Source organism: Athene noctua, chromosome 3, assembly GCF_965140245.1.
Source record: "Athene noctua chromosome 3, bAthNoc1.hap1.1, whole genome shotgun sequence".
NCBI lineage: Eukaryota > Metazoa > Chordata > Aves > Strigiformes > Strigidae > Athene > Athene noctua.
This window is the reverse complement of record NC_134039.1, coordinates 66,080,423-66,105,371: the sequence shown is the minus strand read 5'-3', so window position 1 is coordinate 66,105,371 and position 24,949 is coordinate 66,080,423. Positions and strand designations below refer to the sequence as shown.

Sequence of the window (24,949 nt, the reverse complement as noted above, 5' to 3'; positions counted from 1 at the left end):
TCAGCTACTTGAAAGGACAACTAATCTACCAAATCAGCACTTCTAGTCTAACAATGAGACAGGGACATTCTAACACAGCATTAATGGTTATTTCAGTGAATGACTGGAGATCTCATACAGAGGATGATAAAACAGAATCAAAGAAATTTAAGGTGGAAGGAGTCTCTGGAGGTTACCAAGTTCAGCCTCCTGTTAGAAGCAGTACTATCACCAAAACCAGATCAAGTCAGCCATTACTTTGGCCATTTCTTGAAAAACTGGAGGATGTAGATTCCACAAGCTCTCCAGACAACCATAGATATCCCATGCTTTGAGGTTAGGATGGTATAATGATGTCTGTAGCACAGAAGAGTCTACAATAAAAAACTAAGATACCTCAGCAGTACTGACAGCACTGAGACTTGCTGCCTTAGAGGTGACTGGAACCAGTGGCCGGTGAGATTGCCACAGAAAAGGAAAAAGAAAAAAACAAGCAGGAATTGAAGTGATGATGATGAGAAGAGACCCTCCAGGATAGAATTGCTCTTCCTGCTGCTGCTGCTGCTGGAGGCAATAGCTCTTTCTTTGGAAACAGTTATTTTTCTTTTGGCCTCAAGATCTTTTTTTATTCCAGTTACATCCTAACGCTATTCCATATATCCTAACAGTATTCTTCAGCAAAAGAGGGAATATATTGCGTGCCTGGCTTTCCGGTGCTCTGGCATGCACAATGAAGTTCTCAACATTTTGCTCTAGGCAACTATTTTCCTTATATTTAGAGTCAGTCCCAGGAGCAGAACAGTGTTCTGCTGTACACCAGGACCTTTATAAATTATAAATGCCATCCTGCTCACATTCACAAATTGTGGAGGACTATGGTTGAGTGAAACTCTTTCCACTGGTTTGAATGAACTTTGAATCAGATCCAAGTGGGGAAAATATTTTTGCCTATTGTGGTGGGTTGACCTTGACTGGAAGCCAGGTGACCACAAAAGCTACTCTATCACTCCCCTCAGCTGGACAGGCAAAAGAAAATAAAACGAAAGGCTCATGTATTGAGGTAAGGACAGGGAGATCACTCACCAACTACTGTCGTGGGCAAAACAGACTTGAATTGCAGAAATTAGCTTGATTTTTTACCAGTCAAATCAGAGTAGAATAATAAGAAATAAAAACTAAATCTTAAAATACCGTCTCCCCACACCTCCCTTCTTCCCAGGCTTAACTTCACTCCTGATTTCTCTACCTCCTCCCCACCAGTGGCATGTGGGGACAGGGAATGGGGATTGCAGTCAGTTCATCACTTGTTTCTACAGCTCCTTCCTCCTCAAACTGACCCCTCACATTCTTCCCCTGCTCCAGTGTGGGGTCTCTCCCACAGGATAGTGTTCTTCACAAATTTCTCCAATGTGAGTCCTTCCCATAGGCTGCAGTTTTTCATGAACTGCTCCAGTGCAAGTCCCTTCCACGGGGTCACCAGTCCTGACAGCAAACCTGCTTCAGTGTGGGCTCTTCTCTCCATGAGTCCACAGGTCCTGCCAGGAGCCTGCTCCAGCACAGGCTTCCCACGGGGTCACAGCCTCCTTCGGGTGCATCCACCATGGGCCTCCACGGGCTGCAGGGCACAGCTGCCTCACCACGGGCTGCACCACAGGCTGCAGGGGAACCTCTGCTCCGGCACCTGGAGCTCCTCCTGCCCCTCCTGCTTCACTGACTTTGGTGTCTGCGAGCTGTTTCTCTCACATAATCTCACTCCTCTCTTTGGTTGCAGTTGCTGTTGTGCAGCAACTTTTTCTGTTTGTAAATGTTATCCCAGAGGAGCTACCACCATTGCCGATGGGCTTGGCCTTGGCCACCGGTGGACCCATCTTGGCACCCCTGTAGCTCCTCTGCTACCAAAATCTTGCCATGCAGACCCAATACACCTATACAAACTTCAGATTTGCCCATGAGAAAAGGGTCACATATCTTCCAACTAAGGGAATTTCTCTGTGCTGATTTTGCATTACTACTGGTAGTGAAATGAAGCCAAAGTCTGCAGTCATTTGCAAAATAAAATTAAGTCAGCCAGATCTTAAAGGGGATTTAAGTACCTGAAACATAATTTAAGAAAACTAGTAATCTCAGCTGAACACCATGATTGATAATACCATATTAATTGCCACCTAACACTAGAGGAACCTAAGCTTATTAGGCACCTAGCTTTCTGATCTGAAAGCTCCCTGGATACATGTAGTTTGGTGTTTAGTTCATGACCAGAATGAAGCTGGAATGACACCTAGCTCATGCCAAAGCTCTTTGAGATTACATTACACTCACCTGTGAGACACCCACATCCCCCAGCATAGAAGGTGCCTGGAGGAGATTTAATAGTAACAGATGTAAATTAACAAAGCTCTAACCTAGCTCCTTTCAAACTAGAAATATTAGAGGAGAAAATCAGAATATGGGCATGTTCCAGTTCTTATACTCCAGCTTTCAAGTCCTTACCTCAAGGGATAGCCAGGTTCAACATCATCCTTAACCTGAAGCAGTTCTAACCCTAAGTTGTCTGTTTGCCACACTGCCCAGTAAACTAGAGGGTTTCCCAAGCCTCCTGTCAAAGCAATGATATTATATAGAGACAAAATGAAAGAACGATGGTCTGAGAGAAGGACAGGCAATATGCAGCGTAGTTTTTAAAGCTGAGTGCTTCCAACATTCGAATGGAAGATCTGTTCCCTTCTCAAAGGCCACTTATGTTTTATTTTAAGCAGTCATCAGGAAAAAAACAGAAACTGAAACTTTGGAAGAGTGACTCTCAGCAGCTACTCTGAAGAGAGACTGTCAAACTCTGGCTCATATCTCAGGTGCCTGGACTCTAGAGAGTGGAGTTCAGACTAACCCGGTGCTTAATTTGTTCCCTTGCCTCACTTGAGGAAATACCATGCTGAGCAGGCATGTTTCTCATACTGCTCTGACAAGTCACTAATGCTTTCTTATGATCTCCATTTAATCTGTATTTAATAACCTGGAACCATAGGAAAGGAACACAGAATGGGTGAATGTTGCACAGATACTGTCCTGAAACGTTGGTTTAAAAACAAAAATATATGTGCTAATCCCAACCCTGCCAGTGTGGATCACAAAGTCATACTAAAATGTAAAACGACAGAGCATACATAACAGTTTCAAGACTTTGTAGGCCATGTGTCAAGGCTGAGACACCCTTCAAAGCCATGGAGAGAAACACAGGAGCACATGTTTCTGGTTTTTGTAGCTCCCATAAAAATGGTGTTTCTCCCTCTTCTCCTTAAACAGAGAAAAATTTAAAACCTAAATAAACCTGGAACTACCCTCTAATATGGCTCTTCCTGATGAAAAATATTTTTAAGTGTTGATTTTGATTTTATTCTAGCCTTAGCTTGTTATGTGGTTGTTTAAGAATGTAAGGCTGTACAAACGACCCCTTGGACCATGCAGTGGTAGTGTGGTCTTGGGTGACAATCCTGAGAAGTCACTGCATTCCTTCCTGGTGCAACAGTATCAGTTAAGGAACTGCTTCCATTAAAGTCTTAATGATAAAGGTGCCTGACTAGCTCTAATTGTGCTTGCCTGAATGTACAGAAACACTCCAGCCACAGCAAAATGAGGAAAACCTTCCTGTAGGTGAAAAACTTTTTTCAGCTGTATACTCGAAAAATTTTGAGAGAGTATTATTTCCTAACTATACATATTTGTATTATTATGGCATCTGAAAGTTTTAATCCTGCATCTGAAAGTTTTAATCCTACATCAGAAATCTTATACCAGAATCCCTGCATACATGTCTTTCCTCTCCTATCAAGAGCAACAAAAGCTAAAACCACCTTTCCCTGAAAGAGCTAGCAGTGTGAATACATGAAAAATTAAAATACATTCAAAACTTACCATGTAGAAAAGCCCTACTGAAAATATCTATACTGTGCATTCCAACTGAAACATTTGCAGTTTGAGATAACTGATACAGAAACTAGTTACGAATAAATTTGGAAATGCTAAGGAAGAATAAATCGTATAAAATACAAACTTTAAAATAATTACTCAAAAAGTCATTACACAGTCTATTTGACTTTTTACTGTTAACTCATAATTTTGTGGGGGTTTGGGGAGGAATGGAAAAAAACCCACCAAACTATGAATAATCATATAGTTTTATCTTGTGTATCTTCCACATAGTGTAGTTACTAAAGTTAGTACAGTCCAATTAAAGGAGGCAGAGGTTCAAAAGAAGCGCTTCCAAGGAGGCAGGATTCTAACAGCTTTACAACAGCAGCATTGTTTCAGTTGACTCTCCTGATCACGCTCTTGTCCCTAGAGGAAGCAGTAATCTCTGGGCATGGCCTCAGTGTAACAAACCCATCAGTGTTCAGTACCTTTATATGTTGCTTCACCTTATGTCTCATTTTTAATGATAGCACTTACTCACTGAAAATCACCTATGCCACACATTCACCTAAAAAGTGTATGTGGGGTTTTTTCCCCCCTAAGTGGAAGAGAAAATAAGCTACATAGGCAGGCTGAATGGTAACACAGATATGACTGTGCTCTAAAAATTATTCTATTATATACAAATATAATATATTAAAAAATAGGGAGAAAAAATTAAAAGAGCACATACTACTGACCAAAAGTAAGCATGATACTATAAGAAGAATTGCAAAATTAAATTTAAAAAAATAAACAAACCACAAAAGGGGAAAAATTATAATACAAACATACCAACATTTGAAAAGTAATGGAGAAAACTCTCATTGCAGTCATGGAAGGAAGAACAGCAGGTCAAGGAGATGAGGAAGTGGGAGAAAGATCAAGGAAGTTTGCATATGTAGGGATAAAAAGGAAAAACAAAACTGGAGACAGTAAAATGTATTAACTGCAATAAATTTTATTTCCTCAAGGTTTTTCCAAGAAAAGACAATGAATGCACAGCTAGTACTGTACAATGTTGTTTATATGATTCATACTTTCTGAAAATATGCAGGCAAGTAGAGGCAACTCCAAGACAATCAGTTTTCCAGAAATGATTGAAATTTGCCACACATATTTAAAACAAATAAGTTGAAATATTTTCTTGTAAGAGAAAGAGCCACAGATCGTTTATGCAGTAAAACTGAAACTCTCATTTTTCCCTAGACACTTCCTGAATGAGATTGTATGTCCCATACAGTTTTCATGGCGAGCCCCATATTTTGCTTGCTGAAAGGGTGGGATGTGCAATACAGCAAGACAGATCTTTGGCTCTGTTGACTGTTCCAAAGGAGTAAGTTGAATAGGACTTGAAAGACCATCTTTAGATCCCACAAAAAAGAAAATTATGAATGAAAGCAAAACATTTGGGTTAGAAAAGGACTCAAGATGCCATCTACTCTACACTTCTGCCTTAGGAAGAATGACCTTTATCTGAGACATATCTGAGAGGTATTTGCTTAGCATGTGCAGAGATCTCTATAAGCTCCTCAGGCAATCTATTTCAGTGCTCAGCATCATTAGTTACCGTGACTTTCCAGCTTATTTACGACCTCGGAAAACTCTGGCCCAACGACTTCCTACAGTTGTGAAGGCAAGGTCAGGCCTCTAGTGTGTCTATATCACATCTGAGCATACAAAAATTTACCAGTTCCTAGCCAAGTAGTTCAGAGCTGGTCTGGAAATTCCTCAACGACACACTGCTGTTCAGGGCATATTTTCTGTTTTGTGTTTTTAAGATGGCAAATAATTTTCAGAAAATTTTAAAAAAACAGCAAATAAATGTTAACAAAATCAGAAAAAACGTTTTACAAGGAAAAATATTTTCCTGAGAATATGAAAACTACTATGAAAATATATGTGCCAGAGTTTATATATAAAACCTAGAGATCTCTTGTGGGGATGATAGTAACGCAACACATAGAACTTCAAATGTGGGTTCCTGGTTTGAACCATAATAGTAGCTATGGTATAATATGGTAGCCATAGCATGGTGCACAGGAATTCATGCTCCCAGAAATCAAAAGATTTTTAGTCAGAGATAGGAGGAAACTCCTTTCCTAGGTCCAAGTTACTTACCTAGCTGGGAGCAAGGCCTAGCTTCTAAATGCTGAGCCAAAAAAACAGGACAGTGTCCAAATCTATCCTTAGAAAGAAGTCTTATAAAACCTCTTTTTGATCCTTCTCATTTTTGATCATCCCTGGTTCTCTCCCATGCACAGACATTCTGGCAAGAGAGGAAGAACAGGACAGTATAGACAAACATGACAAAGTAACAGGTACAGCATTACCAGCTCCAGCAAATGTACAAATTAAGCTAATCTTAGACCTTATTGCAAGAATTCCAGTTAGGTCACACCACATAGTCTCATTAAAGTTACTATCACGCCTAAAAATTTGTCTTGCCTAGATTTGATCAAATTACAAGTAGCTTTTCAACTGCAAAGCAGTCAGTCAGCAGACAGCAATACTCTGCAGCTGTGGAAAGCACCTACTCCCAAATCTCAATATTCACCAATGAGCTTTGGGTCCAAATGGAGATGAAGAATACCTTCCCTCCCTAAGATCAGGGCTGAGAGAGATTTGTGAGCTAAAATTAATTGCCATTAATAAAGGTCAGCTGTTCCTATCTCCTGTGGAGCTTGCTTATATATCTCTTTTTTTTTTTTTTTTTTAAAATGTCTACCTTCTGCTGTGGGTACTGATTGCACATACTTAGGTTGACATACTTAGGTGGTGAAGCTTCTAGCACTGCCTTATGTTTCAGCTGCAGGACACCTTGTCAGGTCTAGTTCCATCTGTTAATTCTGTGACCCGAACTTTCATGACTGCCTGTAGTGCCTCTGCTCTTGCTACTCCAGTGGCTTATCTCATTCAAGACCTTGTAATCTTTTTCCAGAGTTTTTGAGGAAGGAAGAAGTGAGAAAGAAAAAAAACAAGAGCTACTGTTGTATTTGTTGCAAGCTCTGAATTGCAGAGCTTTCTCCATCTCCACGTCTCCTGAAAGAAGTGGTGGTAGATGCTCTAATAATAAGGAACAGTGGAGAGTTTTGTTAAGTCCCTGCTTGTACCTGTCATTGGGTGTTTTATTCTCAGGGGGTGAAGAAATGGGATGGCACCCAACCAGTGGCATAAGACACAGCAGGAAACATGGAAGCTAAGTTTTTCATCTCATTGCCAAGCTATTTTTGACCCTAAGAGTACATGTAAAACGCAGTCCAAGAGATAAGTCACCTAAACTTGATAAACCGCAGCTCTCCTGACTACCAGCAGAGAAGGCAAGCAGGGATATCTAAGCAAATGGGTTAATATTGTTCTAATACAGTGACTCAACATGATTGGGCCCCTTAAGTATGACTGTTTTGACTAATGAGTACTTAATATTAATTATAGTATTCAAAGCACTTAATTAGGACACATAATTAAGACACATCACACATGAAGGTCAGCCCTATTTTTTTACTTGTGAAAACTGGAGAAAAGAAATTACACGGATAGGGCCACACAAGTGAGACAATGACAGGCAGGGATGCAAAGCCCAAGCTGTCTATCTAGGGCATTCTCTCATGGATTGTACTGCATCTCAGCAAATATTAGCAGAGGATATGTTTTATGTTTTTATGCATCTCCTCCAGTCATCAGGTATATGGATGCATACACAAAAAAGTCTGCAGTGAATCATCTTCCTATGTTGGCACTTCACACTGTATCTCTCTCTCACTCACTCTGAGGAAGCCAGGTCTCTGATCAGTCTCTTTAGATATTTTCCATGTCTAAAACTAATTTTTCAAGCAGATTTTAGAGAACAAATGAATTATGTCACCTAGCTTATCATGTCCATTTTTTAGAGGCTTGGGATCACTTTTGAAGTACAAATTACTTACCATAATTATGAACAAAAATGTCAATTTATGTCAGCTGAGTTAGTGGCCTAATGGCTGTTTTATACCACTGGTTTTGCAGCGTGTAGTATTCAGCAAGAATGGACTAATCCATGACATAAATATCCACAAAGAAACACCACGTACTTTGATTATGAATAGCATGAACAGGCAGCAGCTATATCAAGAATTTGCTGCCAATAACCTTTTTAATTGCAGGGAAATCCCAGATTCACTTTAGGGTTTCTTTCTTTATCCATGGACTTTGGAAACGTTACTACAATTAACAGCAGACAATACAAACACTATTTCATAGTTTTCTGGAGATGTTTTTCTAAATGTAGTGCTCTTGATCTTTACCAGCTGTTGAGTCAAATTTGGCATAAGCCTGTTTCTTTGTATACAGCCGCAAACAATGTGGATTGTAAAATGAGTAGGGCATAAACCCAATTTCAATTGCAGGCTGGGATTCCCCTATGCTTTTACAGGGAATCTTGGTTGATAACTGTATTTACTATTGGGTGAGGCATGGAGAGGAAGCCCATTGTATTTAACCTTTGAATACCAGAATATCACATGAGCTCTAAAGCCAAGCATTAAAGTAAGGAACGAGAAATAAATCATTATTCATAATAAAAGCTTGGTTGTTCCTTCGCCATCTCTCAACCCACAACTGTATATTTTCATGCTGTTTAAATTTTCATGTAATGCTTGCATAAACATCCAATGTTCTTTAGTTTTTTCCTTTCCTGTACTGAACAGATGTACAGTTTGTGGTATAGTAATGAAACCTGGATATTGCCTTATATAATACAAGACAATGCAAGGATGTCTTGCTGAATACTCATGGTAAACTAAGAATGATTCATAAAGTCATAATAAGATCCAAAATCTAAATAGTTCAGTGTGAAGGGCTTTTAAGTCACATACCTCGAGACAGTTATGTCACTATTTCCCTTTTAAGTACAACCAGTGCTTCACTCTGATCAGGAGTACCCAAGAAGGTCAAAATTGCTTACAAATAGTCAAGGGACATAGTCACCTTAAAATCTAGTCTGCTGGTCAAACTCAACAATTTCTCTTATTAAACCTGCTCAAAACCTTCTGACAATACCCATAGTTTGAAGAAATGCAGAAAAATTAATTTATTTTCATTACTCTATTTCTTTATGAAGAACCACGCAACCTCAGGATTGACTCTGCCAAAGAGAAATCTATTATACAAATTTATGGGAAAACTTCATAAAGAAAAAAACGATCTTCTATAATACTCACTTGGAGCAATTGCAGCTACAGGAAATTTTTATAGTTTTACAATTACAATATCTTATTATCACATTAAGCAAATTGCTAGAAAAAATGCCATTAATTCTCTACTTTGTGATCTGATGTGCTATAGCAGAAGGCAGCACACATATAATGCACGTAGACAAAGACAAATTGTAACCCCTGGTAAGTGCGCCTATAAAGACCATTGAGTTATAAATTATGGGGAAGATAAACTGAGCCCTTTTAAAGTAACTCAGGTAGGAATGGGACTGAGGCCACAAATTGTGGTCAGTTATGTAGGGAAATTGAAGTTACTTCCAAAGGAAAAGAAAGAAGGAGTTTTCTCTAACAAGCTAGTCATGACACTCTAAAGTTCATGTAGCTAACATGCTTTGCTCTACATTGAAAATGCTAAGCTGGCAGTGATTTGTCCTGTTGAGATCATTATTGTTCCCAGTGAGAAAACATTTTTGTCTTAAAAAGTCATTAATGCATTCAAGATTCTACTGAATACAGCTAGCAGAAACATTACATAGAGAACATGAATTCAATTCTGTCTTTAACATCACAAATGACTGATTGAGTCCATTATTCTGGAAACAACGTATTTCCCCTGTAAATTAAAAAAAATACACCTTTCTCAGTTATCCAACCTACTGTATTGGAAAAGTTGTAAGAAAACTCTTGAAAGTAAAGGAAGGGATCCAGTTTACCAAACGTCAGGGCTGTCTATATCTTAGACATCTAGTGAATCAGTCTTCTTAACATAAATACCTAAGATATGATGGAGAAAGATGCCCTTTAAGGTCCTCAGAAGTAGGCCTATCCCCTAGACTGAATCACACCAAAAAAAGTTGCTACTGTTTTTTACATGTTGAGACTGATAGTCATACACTCTGGAGAGATAGAACAGTAAATCATTTCTATATTAAACTCTCATTGCAGCAGATCAGGGAGCACAAATCATTTAAAATGCATGTGTGTTTGCATTCATAAACATAAGTACATAAAATTCTTGAAAAGTGCTCCAGTATATATATAGATTAATCTCTTACGACTATATTTTATTATTCTAAAAACACTAAGTGGATAGAGACTACAGAATTTGAATGTAGGAATGTTAAACTTTAAATATAGAAGGGGTTTTTTCCCCTCAGTCTGGTATTTTATAAGCATCTTTATTCCTGATTTTTTCTAGGAAAGATGTATAAAACATAGAATAAATTCCTGAGACATGTACTAACTTAATATCTGTGTAGTACTACCACATTTAGACATTCTTTAGTATGTCTCATTGCCTGTCCTAAACACTGACATCTTCAAGCAGAAGTCTGTACAGACAGTCAAATTCTTTCATGCCATCAATCAGTTCCACTTCTGTGTAGCAATTACAGAGTTATCATCCTCTGCTAAGACTGAAAGTCAGATTCCCTATTATTTTATCCTTTTAAATTTAGCTTTCAATTTACTCTAAGTTTCAGAATGCCAACAGAAGCAGACTGTCTCCATACTGCCCCTTTGTGGGGATAGTTGGAAACATACAAAATTCAAAGCCATTAAAGAGATGGTACGGCTCACACTCCACTTTTATGCACATACATAAGTCGTTAACGTTAACATTCATCACACAAAATGAAAAACAGGTTTTACTCTTTCTCAAGCTTAATTCATTTATTCACAGGAAAGTCAGTGTTTCATATATTCCTAACACAATTAGCAATTTCTGAAACTTCATGTTCCTCCTTCCCTCATCTCTTTGGCACCACTGCTGTTACGAACTATATCTTTTTTTTTTTTTTTTCAAATACAGAAAACAGATATTAAAAGGTACTAATATCACCAATTGGAAATACTGTAAAATGCATTTTCTTACACCCTAACAATCATCTTTGCCACTTCAGATACTTAATTCAGAATGACAGGAATATAAAGTGAATATTCATTCAGGACAGCTGAAATATTTTTCCATTTTGCTTTCTTGCTTTTCTTACAATCATTTTGACAGCATACAACTACTATATTAACAGATAGCAAATAGGAATAAGAGATTACCTGAGAACATGAAAGTCCACATTCTTCAATCCTGGGAATAATCTGACAATCCAAAGTCCAAAAAAGAATTACTAAAAGAATCTGAACATGAATACTTATCATCCTAAATTGAAAATAATAATAAAAAAAAAAAAAAAGGCAAAACCTCAGAAGAAACCTTCTACTCTGACAATTCTCCCTCTCATGCCAAACTTTAATATGATTTTTAGTCCCTCCCACAGCACCTCTCAGCTCCTCCCTCTAAAACTTTCCAAAGACAGAAAATTGCTAGTTGTGGGAAATATAAAGCATGTTCATTTGTTATGTTCCATGGTGAAAAATGGGAAATGTGAATTTCTGACAATCACAGTAAAAGCCTTTTCCTCCTGGATTTCATCATGTCAGCTTTACATCATTTTTAGCAAATCTATTTTCTGTAAATTCTATGTAAATGAGAATTTTGTTTCTAGAGTGATGTATCAGTAGGTTAACTGGAATCCAAATGCATTCTTATGTCTATTTATTTTCCTGGGTTTCTAATGCATTGAATAAAAAGAAAAACAGCTTTGCTGAGGCGGGTATTCTTGAAAGATTGTTTTCTTGTTTTTCACCAGCAGGTAAAACAGATTCTTTTACCCTAGAAATCTGTGCCTTGAACTTATTTCACTTATTATTTAACTGTATCAACAGAAGCCTCTTGAATAGCCTATCTCCATTTTTTGGATTTTCAACACACTCCAGAAGCATGCATGCTTTGCCAAAGAAGCCCAACACCACCAGCTCTGAAAGCAGGATAGGAGTGTCACAACACCTCAATACCTGTTGGCACAACAAAATGCTCAGGATTGCCTTTCTGGCTGCTACCTTGCATAGTCTCACTTGTCATCACAAGGAGAAAATATTCAAAAAAACCCACACACTCTAGTTCCTGTGGAGGCTATCTGTGGTGTGCTATGCCCATAGGAGGAATAGGGAGTAATTCCTCCACAGAGAGGGCGTGCTCACAACTGAGGGAGGTATCTTTCAGTAGAACACTGCCAGAACCCAAGTCCACAGTGTTCTTGCAAAACTTTTTACATCAGTTAAATTAAGAAGCACACAATTAACACCATCTGGTAGAATCTGACTTTACCAATTCTTTTTTTTAATAAACAGGTAAAAGACAATGTCTACTCTGCCGCTGTATCTACTATACTTGTATTGTAGATACTTTCATGTGAGTCCAGTTGGTCAATTTCCCAGTAAGACTTTGGTTTTGGAAGATAAAGAGCAGTATCAGTCACAGTACTAACCAAATTGTTAATTAATTATTTTGGTTAAAAGTAACAATGAAATTTTGTCATCTATACATAAAAATACACCTGATCAAAGATCTACCCAGTGCACTCTCCTGTGACTAACAGAATCAGTAGCAGATGCATAGGAAAAGTAAGAAAGAATTTAAATATGTTACTTATTTTAACCTACATAGGGGATTATTTTAACCTATATTTTGCCAAGCTCCAATGACCTGGATCTTATGGATTTCCTGAACTGAAAGCCATGTGCACATCACTGGTTTTAATAGCTGTTTCTGGACCATTCTTACATGAATTTGTACAACAGCTCTTTGCATCTATTTATCTTTTTGGTTTTCAATATTTCTTGTGACAATGAGTTACACAATTAAACTATTTTTATTTGCTTTGTTTTGATTTTAAAACTGCTTCCAAATAGTTCAGTTGGATTCCCCCCTTTTTTCTTGCTTTAGAAAAAATAGAGACTATCCATTCCCATATCACCTTTGCCAAAATAGTCACAATTTTATTGATTTCTAGCATGTCTCCCCTATTTTTTCTAAGATTAAGAAGATTACTTCTTCATTTTTGCTATGCTGTTTTGTAAGATAGGGGGTCCCACACACAACATTCAGGACTGAGCAGATCAAGGGTCTTTTACACAATAGCACAGTGATGACTGAATCATCAGAAGCATGATTTCCCTCTACCAAAAAGCCATTTTGACTCTCCTTGTATCATTTACATCTATTGCAAGCACACCAGTTCAGCACACACCACATTAGTTTTGCAACTTATGGCACCCTGTAGAACACCGTTTGGTTACCATTTCAGATAGTCTTATTGTTTTGGATTGTTTGTTTTAAACTTAGATCTGAGACAATTCCTCCAACTCACACTTCAGTAGGTTCCCCTATAAAGAATTCCACTGCAAGCAAGCAAGGACTTCATTTGTTTACTGTGCCGTTAGATTCCTTGAGCAAAAGGTGTCCTTTCATATATCCACTACTAGTCAGTTCCATAGATTTCTCCATTATTAGTCAGCTCCATAGACTTTTTAGGAGGTTTCCTTCTCATCATTGGTTAAAAAGGATGATATTGACCTTTCTTTAAAATATCGTGGTGGGAGCTGCAGAATGATGTTTTCTTAAAGGTGTTCTGAGTTTTCCCTGCATTACTTTTAAAGAAGCTCCTTGTGCCTGGAAACCTTCTACCTTTTCAACTGCTCCTTTTAACTTCCTTTCAGAGCCTTATTCTTTTTACATAATTCCTTTTTTACTTATACATTTGCGGTGGTACAGGTCTCACCCCTCCTCACCTCTCCTTGTTGGGCTGCTTGGTGCTAGGTGTGATATCACCTACCTGCCCGAGCTACACACATATCTGTGGACATAAGGACTGTTAACGGCAGTGAATCAGAACTTTAAGATGCCCCTTTAATGAGCCTGGCTCCTGCCCTCCGGATTGCTTGGAAACAGTTATGTTTATATGTTTATAAAAAACAGTTATGTTTTTTATGTTTATGTTATGCCCATCATCTCCTAACAGCCTGGCACACCTGTGCCTGGGATGTGGTCAAATGGGAACAATAACAGAGCTGCACATTCATCAAGTTCTTGTGCAACTGATGGAAGACACCAGAATACTTTGTTGTTCAAGCTGGGGGTGAGCAAAAGGTATCTGACAAAAGTCAATTATCTTGTACCCTATAAATTGCAACCACACGGGAGACCCTTGGAGCTCTCCTGGATTGCAGTGGGCCTGTGACCAGCATCTCCCCTGAGCTGGGACATCTCTCAGGTATCAAAACCCTTAAGGTGTTGTCTGCTGACAGAGCTGATGGAAGGCCAGGGCAAAGTCAACCCACTCGAATCTCAATTATCACCCATTGAGGAATGCCAAGGTGTTGTGAGTATTTACTCTAAACTGGCTGGCTTCTCTTTCACCCATTCTTTCTCTGCTTACTGGTGTGTGGGGGTACATACTTCATTCTACTGGATCTGAATAATTTTGTCTCTGTGTGTTTGTACATTTTGCATTTGTGTATGTGCATGTATATATGTATAGACTTAAGATACCATAAAGTAAGTTAGCATGAATCTTGTCATAGAATCGGTAGATAAGTCACTATTATTATAACATTTTCTGAATTATTTTGTAATAATCAAGTGCTGTTAGTTATTAATAAATCTAGATTTCCTGTTAAATCATTACTGTGTTAATGCTTTCATCTGCAACAACATTAGCATCGCACACTTTTTTGGACATTGAACTTGTGTCACTATTGAAGAGCAGTTTCTTGAGTGGCTGCTTGGAAAGGGACTGCGTTCTTTCTATTAATATGCAGTCTATGATTACTTACTCCAAGCAACAATCATTTACTCTGTTTACAAATTTAGTTTCTCCATCAAGTCCTGAGGTAACACTCCTCCAGTTTGTATAGAAATTACTGATGTCACTCACTTATTAAGTTTTCTTCTCTCTTACTGTTTCTGGTATTTCTTAGCACACCTCTGTCACCTTTGACCAAAGTGGTTAGTAGCACTGTTCTAACAGTATACGCCTTCTATGTAGGAACAGTGTTTCAGTCCAGACAGTTTCTGTAATACCTATTATTAAGTTCAGCAGGCAACAATCTCATTTTTATTTACTTTATTTGAGAGTAAGCTTTTAAAAAAATCTTGTCTAAACTAGGACAATCTACCATTTCTACATAATTTGTATCCTGAAATTACAGTGTTCATTCAGTGTTTTCACTATGTCAGGTTACAGAACCCCCATTAGACTAACATTCCTGCTAAAAGCTGGGCAGTATAATAGACCCATGCCATGTTTTTTAAAAATTATCATTTATGTACAAGCATCTATGCATGTGAACTTTACATGGGCACTAGCTCTTAGTCTCCAGCTCAAATGGAACTCTAATTCTTGATAGACATTCTTGCAAACAATTTCTTGACAAGACATTTATTTTATTCCTTGTTCCTCACTACACCTTACCTATATTTTAATCAACATTTGTCTAGTGTTTATGTTTTTATTACTTCATCCCCAAAAAACAGATGGTAGCAAATTATATATTATCCTGCATCTAACAATGTTCCCTCCATCTTAAGAATAAAGACTCTTAATACTAAGTGCCTCCTTTTACCCTTTGGTAATATAAGCACTTTGTGCCCTAAAGCTTTACTAAAGCACTGGTCGATGATATAGAAAAGCAAAGCTCTAAACATTTCTCAGTCCAAGAAGGTTTGAGTCCAAAACATGCACATTTCAGGATGGTAGTCTGGTTGCTCAGGTTTTTTTAATAAAATGCAGAGATAGATCCTAGAGTAGAGAGCAAAATCCAGTATTTCCCATTCTCCATTTTCTCTTTGGTCAAGCCTTGACATGCTCAGACTATGTAAATGATTCTAAGAACCCATTAGCATGACTGCCTTTTCTAAGAAATCTAATGCATATGTATGATTTTTGTGTATATTAGTCAGAGAGTTTTGTTAGTAAGTGTGGCACTTATGGTGGAATGATCTCCAATGCTGCCCAGCACTGCAAACAAGAACATCTGCTTAACAGTTATACTCAATTTTGGCTGTTGAGTAAAGCTCTTTGTTTCAGCCTGATCTCTGGACCATCAGCCCAGGTCCCTTCTCCTTAATTGCTCTCTGGCTTCACAAATTTTGCATGCTTGGCTACACACTTGGCCCATTTCAAGAGAGACCACTAATATAATTCCACTGTTGCTCAAGTGTGTTCAAGAAGCATTACGTGGAAATAAAATAGGACAAGTGTATCACCAGACATACCTAAGCAGCCAGACATGGATTTTGTGACTAGTTGTGTAGGAGTTTAGGCACAGAACCCCACACAGATTTATACCTTGACTACATATTCACTTACTTTATTGAGATAAACATGTCAGTGCCTAGGCTGGAAGGCATATCCCTGTCACGTGCTTCAAAGAAGGCTGGGACTTCTCCAGTATGCATAACAGCCACATTCACACTACATTTTTCAAGAGTATCCTGTGGCTCAGCACTACATACTTTCATGTCTCACCAACACAGGCACACGTATCTTATTATTATTATTCCAGCTGTCTGGAGATGAAGGGCCATGGCTGGCATGGTCCCATGGCTCCTCTTTTAACTTAGCGTGCAGTCATACTGCCTGCACCAGGCAACAGACATCTTGCCTCAGGGCCACTCACATCAACCACAGGACAGCTGAGTGTTTATAACTTAACAGCTTCTTGTCATGTTGGGCAAGCTCTGGAGCAGAGCCGTGTGGGGTGCTACTGTCATCATAACAAAATATTCACAATGATTCAGAACTACTTGGGAGCTGCACTTTTCCCGGAGTGTGCCTACATCTCCTGTCAGGAGTGAGCCTGCGTGCCCAGGGCAGGTACTCAACGAGGGTACCAGCAGAGCTCGTAAGTTGCATAGAGCCACAAAACAGATTGGTGAAAGAGGAGCTGCCCAAGTGCTCCTGTGTCCAGCATGTTACTGCTTTATTGTCCAAAAAAAGTTGTTCCTTATTTCATCTACATGATCCAAGGGGACCCTCACTCTCTTCCCCCACCCCATCCCTTTCCTACAAGAGAGACAAGTATTCAGCAACGATGACGAACGTTACAGTAGGTAGCACATTAGGAGCATTGCCTACAACCTGTACAAGCCATCAAAACACACAGAGAACTGCAGGTAGAGGCTGGAAATGTCATTAATGCAGAAGTCTTCACTACAAAGGGTGAATGAAGTGCTCAGTGGGATGTAAAACCTCTGCTATTTCACTTGGTTTTTACTGTACTATAAGAAGGCACTTATAGCTAGGCCCAGTGCTGATGAGGTTACACAGTTTTTGCAATTACCCTACAATTATTCTGGGCCCCTTTGGAAAATGCAACTTTCAAAATATGGCCTTAAGCAGCAGCAGGTCAGGTGCACCAGACACCCAGGAAATAAGTCCTATGTATGCAACTACTATTAAAATAATTTATACTGTATCTAGGCAGCATTTTCTCATTAACTGAATTACTTCCAGGCAGAACTACTAGCCATAGTATTGTGACGAGTGATATTGCTTCCCGGCCAAAGCAAGCCAGTTTCTCCCGTGAGTAATCAAGAGTTCCTCCTTGTATCTTCTCCTCTCACCACCCACAGTGCCAGGAAAAAGGCAAGAAAGGATGAAGCACCCCTGGAAGACTGTGTCTTCCCTCAACCCTTCTCCCCCCAGTACAAATACCCACATTGTCTGCTGAGTACTCTCAGTGGAGTGCATTGACCTGAACAGATTCGTTGCTGCTCTTCTGGACTAGTATCAGCAGTATGATGTTCACTAATACACTTTTTAACTTAGCACAATCAGGATCACTCTCATAGACAATTCAGGATCATTCTCATAGGTGATGACCTCTAATCGGCATGTGGTTTTTTTCCCTCTGATTACTTTAGTTTTAGTTTCTTTTGTCCCAGTTGCTCTGCTGCTTTTTGGATACTTGTTTTAATATCAAAACTGCATTTAGTTGATGCTTTTCCTTTATATTTTTTTCTGAATCTTCCCTTTTTGAGGAAAGGATAATGCAAGGGTATGCCAAAAGTTAGAACATCTGCTTGATCAGTAGACAAAACTTTGGAGAGGCAAAAAACTGGACTTGGTAGCTGGTAAGAAGGGGAAAACAAGAGGAACATGGGCATTTTAGACAACTGAGAGGAGGCTGTGGAGTACACAAGCTCAGTAAAGATTGTGCAGTGGAAGGGGATCAGGGAGGAACAAAGGGAGAATAGACAGAAAGGAGTCAATTGCATCTAAACAGCATCCAGTCAGTATGCATGTGACCAAGCTCTGGGCTTGGTGGGCCCAGTATGTCCTATCTTCTTACTGAATCCTTTCTTAACCATCTCTCCATCATCTCACTCTACCCTGGGTGTGGAAATGCCAACAGGGATGAGGTGCCAGCACTTGGGAGGGGCAGGCGGACTGCAGTCAGTGCCAGGAAGCAGAGTCAGCCCCAGGGTGCAGGCAACTCTGGCCAGTGGCTGGAGCAGGTGGAGGTCTTGCCCACAGCCACTGGGGTGGGAACAGTGCGTGTCCTAAAAAAAAACATTTACTGGCACAGACAGACATGAGTTAGTGGTGGCACGTCTTGGAAAATGTATTTAAGAAAGGGCAAAACACTGCATGGCAGTGAGGAGTGAGGACAAAAGTATAAGAAATAGCAACCCTGTGACCATCAAGGTCAGAGAAGGAGAGGAGCAGGTGCTCCAGGCACTGGAGCAAAGACTCCCCTGCAGCCCATGGAGACACCACAGCAGAGCAGGTATCCACACTGCAGCCCATGGAGAGGACCACTCTGGAGTAGCTATTTCCCTGCAGCTCATGAAGAGGGAAGGAAAGAGAGGAACCACTGTGTACCAACCATACCACTGCCATCCTCCCTGCACCACTTAGGGTTGGGTAGAGGAATTGGGACTGAAAGAGTGAAGTTCAGCCTGGGACAGGAGGGGAGGAAAGGTTTTGTTTCTCACTACCTGAATCTATTTTAATTGGAAATTAATTAATTTTCTCAAAGTCTGGTTTTCCTGTGACAGTAACTGGTGAGCAACCTCCCTGTCTTTATTGAGATGCAAGAGCTTTCTTATCCTATTTTATGCCCCTACCCCACTGAGGAGAGGAGTGGGCAGCTAGAGTTTGGCCCTTAGCTAAAGTTAACCCACCACAGGTGTCAGACAGGCAGGGTATGCTGGTATTTGATATGACCCACAAGCATAAGGGCACCTGTGACATGACCGTGTGTGTGTTTGCTAACACACATCAAGCTGGACCAGCTGGTGAGTAGTACATCTGTGGAGCAGGTAAGAGGACTTGGGATCTGGGCAGGAGTAGTAGACAGAGAAGCCATGCTGATGCTCAAGGGATCTGTGAATGTCCATGTGAACAGTGAATGGTGAGTGGATGTTCTTTGACTGGTGAGCTTCAATCCTGATGAGCTGAAGAGGACGAGAGGCCTTGACTGTCTGCACTTACATTGAGTCCTGGCGGTACAATATGAGGGTGCTGTTGAAGGCAGTGCCTCCTCATGGCAGCATGTGTAGCCAGCCGTGCCAGTGTCCCCTGTGTGTGTGACTCCGAGACATATGCTCAGCCTTGCTACTGGTTGAACCTACAAACAGAAAAGTAGCAGTTGCGTCTATCAGCCTGGGACAGAGAACTCTGGGCCTCGGGACAACCCAGGCTGGGCTCTGGCAGCCAGGCAGGAGGTACCCCCATCCCTAGAGCTGCTGGAGGGACAGCCCCTTATAACACATCCCTTAACAGACATTTAGCACAATCAATAGTTTGAATTGGTATGTATACAACTATCTGCATGAAGATTTTTTACTTACTAAGGTGTCCTGGTTCAACTGGGTTAGGGTTAAGTTTCCCCAGCAATGGGGAGAGGGCTCTAACTGCGTTATTCTGTATCATGCTGACGTCAGGTCTGGCGCTGAAGTGTGGGAGGGGTTTCCTGTGGGCTTTGGTCCGGGGAAGCACGCAGCAGGCTTGCTGTGTCCCTTGCAGTATTTGTCTGTATATCTTTTGTCTTGCTTACTGTTATTACTGTTTATTGTTGTTGTTCAGATTGTTATTTGTTACACTGTTGTATTAATTTTTTTCCTTATTTCAACCCTGGGGTTTGTATCTCACTCCCTGCCCTGACCGGTCCGAGGGTGGGGGAGGGACAATGGCAATGTGGTGTCAGGTCCTGGCAGGGCCTAAACCACCACAGCCGGGATCACCAGTTGATGGGTGTTTTCATCCCCACAGAATCTGTGAACTGTTACCATTCTTTTCCAACCACTAAAAACAGCTCAGGTATAAGCTAGATAAAACAAGCTGTGCAACTCACTACAAAAAGGACATTGAATGACTCGAGCGTGTCCAGAGAAGGGCAACGAAGCTGGTGCAGGGTCTGGAGCACAGGTCGTACGAGGAGCGGCTGAGGGAACTGGGGGTGTTTAGTCTGGAGAAGAGGAGGCTGAGGGCAGACCTCATCGCCCTCTACAGCTACCTGAAAGGAGGTTGCAGAGAGCTGGGGATGAGTCTCTTTAACAAAGTAACAAGCTATAGGACAAGAGATAATGGCCTCAAGTTGCACCAGGGAAGGTTTATACTAGATGTCAGGAAGCATTTCTTTACAGAACGGGTTGTTAGGCATTGGAATGGGCTGCCCAGGGAGGTGGTGGAGTCCCCATCCCTGGAGGCATTTAAGAGTCTGGTCAACATAGCGCTGAGGGATATGGTGTAGTTGGGAACTGTCAGTGTTAGGTTAATGGTTGGACTGGATGATCTTCAAGGTCTTTTCCAACCTACATGATTCTGTGAACTCTTGCAGCTGAAGGAGCAGTGCTGCTCTCCCTCAGCACACTCCTAGCAGCACTAGCCTGACACTTCAGTAAGATGACTGAACTCTTTACATTTTCAAAGAATGCGCAATTGCCTGAATTCTGAGCTTTCCATACATAGAAAATAGACTACAAGTTACTGAGTCATAGATCTATCAGTTTTGGCACTAACAGTGCTGCTAAATATTTAAGGGTTCTGTTTAAAACATTGCAGGTTAGTTGTTAACAACAAATCATGTTCAACAGTATTTTATTAAAGTCTTGCACGGTTCTATTTATTAAAAAAAACAAAAACAAAAAAAAAAAAAACCACACCACAACCCACTCAGAAATAAACAGACCCCACTTTTTTTTTTTTTTTTTTAAGACCAAAGTGCTCTGAATTATTTCAGGTATATGGACAGAAAACAGTTCTATCACTTATCACCTTGTTCATCTTTTCTGGATTGGGGCAAGCATTCATAGATAATTTTTTTTTATATATTTATCTATGTATTTGCAATATAGCTGAGCAAAACAAGCTGCAGCATTTACTTATTTTCTCCCACTTGAAAATATTTCCAGATACATTTACTCCACTTATTACTCTGTATACCTTCAGAGAGGAAAAAAGAAGCCATGAACCCTAATTTCAGTTGGATTCTACTTGAAACTCAGCTTGTTATAGAAATGCACAGTATATATAGGCCATTATCATCCAAGTATAACCAAGTGCTCTTAAGGCTTTCAATGTGCTGTAGCTGCTTAAACTGCAAATTAGGCACTTTTTCCTCAGAAAGGAATCTGAATCCAACTTCAGATTGGTCTACTAGGGCTCTCTATATAGCACATGCAAAGCATTCAGAGGTTGAGAAGAGGGTCCAGAATTGCAAGCATCCTGAGCAGAACTGCCTAGTGCTAGACTACAGGGAAATGCTAATAAGAGGCTGTGCTTAAACCCTTTGCTCCCTTCAAGAGTTCATTACTGCAAAGATACGTCTTTGTTCACTTTTCAAATGCTGCAGTTCTCTTAAAAGGCAATTATATCTTCTCTTAAGGCACTTAAATATTGAAAAGAAAAATAAAGCAGGACATTTTGCATTAATAGTGATTGGATTAAATCCAAATCATGTACAAATTTTATCAAAGCAAAGACTAGATACATATACAATCCACAGCAGCTTCCACTTTTGCATGATTCATCTATGAACTGACAGCTCAGAGACAGGAGATACAAGTTTAAAACACCTCCAAGCTGGGAATAACACTGGCTCCAAGTGCTCATCCTCTCAGGTGAGTGCTCTCATTTCCAGGCTGATACATAAAACACGGGCACCAGCACTTTATTTAAAGCAGTCACAGCCACATTTAAATGGCACCTGGTCAAAACAATGCATTGAACATGTTCCCTGGAATAAGGCTTTTAGGTAGACCACCACCTAGACTCTTGAGGAAAGCTAACTTTCATTTGTTATTAGGAGACTGCCTTAAAAGAAAAAGCTGGAAAGACTGGAGCCAGCTAGAAAAGTGAGGAAGAAAAGGGTGGATATGATACACATGTACAATAAACTAGACAAATCAACTTATGAGTTATACTCTTATTAGCATTATACTCATAAAAATGACACTTTAAAAAGTTCATATTTACTAAATGGGTACTAGCTAGTATTTTAGAAAACTCATATAAAGGCCAGTTAAAAGCATGCATTCTTTGAAAGGGAAGACATGCATGATCTATTTTCCAGAAATTTGCATCTTTTTCCACTTTGTTTTTATTAATAGGTGGGAAAAGTTTTGGATCTGGAAGAGTCTGTGTAGATTGTACAGGACAGCTGGGGAAACTGGTGTGCCCAAAGGATTTTGTCTGTACATCTTTACATTTTTCTCCAGTTGAGAACTCTCATACATTACATTGAACATTTTTAATTTTTCCATATCAACATTTTGTTTGTCATCATCTAAAGGTACCATTGACTCTCTTTGCTTTCAGCAGCTGGTTGAAAGGCTCTTTCGGTACTCTTGATTCTGTAACACTAACATTAGTGGTGGGAACAGCCTGCTGTCTTGAGATCTGTAACGTTAATTGAAGGTGGACTGAAAGTAGTCTGCAGAAAAACAGATCAGTGACAGATTCAAAATATTAAACACTGTACAGTCTCATACACTAACTCTACATGCATATCAGACATTTTGGAATAACTACAAAATTAAGAACATAAGTATATAATGAACACAAAGTAAGGCAAAAACCCCCATATCAATTTTCTTATTAAACCATTGTTAACTAATCCTACCAACCCCCCTGGTCATATTTGTCTGTACGTTGCATCTTTTCTTAGGCCTAATAGGTAAGTTTTCAACAACTGGTTGTTACCTTTGGTACTGGTCTGGTAATGTGTCCAGGACAATGGGACTTAAATTTTTTCTTTAGCTTCACAAACACAACTGTAATGAAAATAGTAAAAACAACTCCTGTCAACATATAGTATACTCAGTTGTGCAAATGAATACAACTAAATTCTACTTTTAAATAAATTAAATGCAGACATTAATACCAAAAATGTAATAAAATTAGTAAAATAGTAAGATTCAAAAGCACAGAAAAAGTATTTTAATTCTTCTATTGTAACAAAGATTTTGGGGCTGAACTACACATTACAGAGTTCCCAAGTAATTGATTCACTTGAAGTCATTGTCATGAGACCTGTATAATGCTGGAAGAAGGAATCTGTCAAGTTTCACATGAAGTCATGGGAATATTCTCTTACATGCACAACTGACTTAAACACTGTTTTAAACTGAAGGTACTATAGCACTAAAACATTTCTTAGAGTTTAAAGCAATTTCCAGAATGAGCTCTCTTTGACCAGAATGTAATGCTATATCCTCCATATCTATTTCCAGAGGCATTTTTTTTTTCTGTATCCTTGCATTTTTTCAATTGTTTTAGTATTGGGAACAAGCTTGTTTGTATCTTCTTGTACCTGCATACATAAATTTGCTGGGGCTGGGGCTGAAAGAAATTTGGTTGGACTGGTGTTGACTTCAGTCACCCATGGCTTAAAGTCCTGTCCAAGAATAAAATCTGCCCCATTTGACTCAAAACTGTTCTTCTTTGGTTCAAAAATATCTTGAGTCATCTTCACGGTATAGTCAAACTTTCTGTTTTAAAAACGAGATTTGAATTACAATAGGAACTCGGGAACCTTACTATGCTTTTCTAATACTTCTTCTTCCATCACTACTGTAACTACTATAAGTAAATGTGTACAACTGTGTAAGAGGCTGCCACAACAAGAAATTCAAATTGCAACCATTTAGGTTACATCAGTGGGGAAAAAACAAAACAAAACAAACAACAGCATTTGTGCCTTTTGTCACGTCCCACTCAGACGAGGGGGAGAAGTGACTCAGATTCGCAAATCCCCAATTGGAGCGGACAACAAGTCTCCAAGTCCAAGGATTTATTAACTACCCACAATGTACTAATTGAACACACAATAATTGGTTAAGTATATAACAAGTTGTGGCGAGCAATATAATATGCCTTGCATTTCTTAATGGAAAAAGGAAAAGAGGGAGATAGAGGGAATGGGGGAATACAGTTCACCAGTCTGGGTTCGTGCGCTGATCCCACCGGCGAGGGTTCCTGGAGGCTGCTGTCTTTTTCTCTGGCATCTGTCTTCTTTGCTTCACTGCTCTCTCCAGAAGGCCGGGGGGGGTGTGGGGGGGGTGGGGGGTGGCAGAGAGAGAGGGGCAGAGAGAGGGGCCAAGCCCTTTCTTCCCCAACTTGATTTATACCCACTTTCCTTGGGTCCGTCCCCTAGGTCAACCCACATACCTACGTATCCCATGTACAGGGAGGGGTAAGGTGTTTCATGGGATGATGTAATTAGCATGATCATGTTAGCCTTCATTAGCATATTGAGGGGTGTTAATATGCATTACGTGGATAATGAAGCAAAGTTCATTCACTGGACACATGGCCCTTGAAATTTGCCCAGGTGCTCCAGAGGAGAGCCGTCCTGTCTCCACAGGGCTCTCTCCCCCAGCTGCATGGGGCAGCGTTATCAGCTTCGACCTCCACAGAATGCACCCTGTGACTCAGAGTTTTGTCTTGTGAGTCTTTGATGCATTTCTTCGATCAGACTCAACTTTTGCT

At 39.8% G+C, this 24,949-nt stretch overlaps 1 protein-coding gene across 1 annotated transcript in view; it reads right to left on the bottom strand.

The window, feature by feature from the left end:
- The window catches only part of IL17REL (interleukin 17 receptor E like), a 46,863-nt gene extending 35,498 nt beyond the window's left edge, over positions 1–11,365 (bottom strand). The window contains exon 1 of the mRNA XM_074901598.1: positions 11,169–11,365. Within this exon, the coding sequence (XP_074757699.1) occupies positions 11,169–11,270 (102 nt within the window). The 5' untranslated portion in view covers positions 11,271–11,365. The remainder of the gene's footprint in view (positions 1–11,168) is intronic.
- Between the last annotated feature and the right edge of the window lie 13,584 nt (positions 11,366–24,949).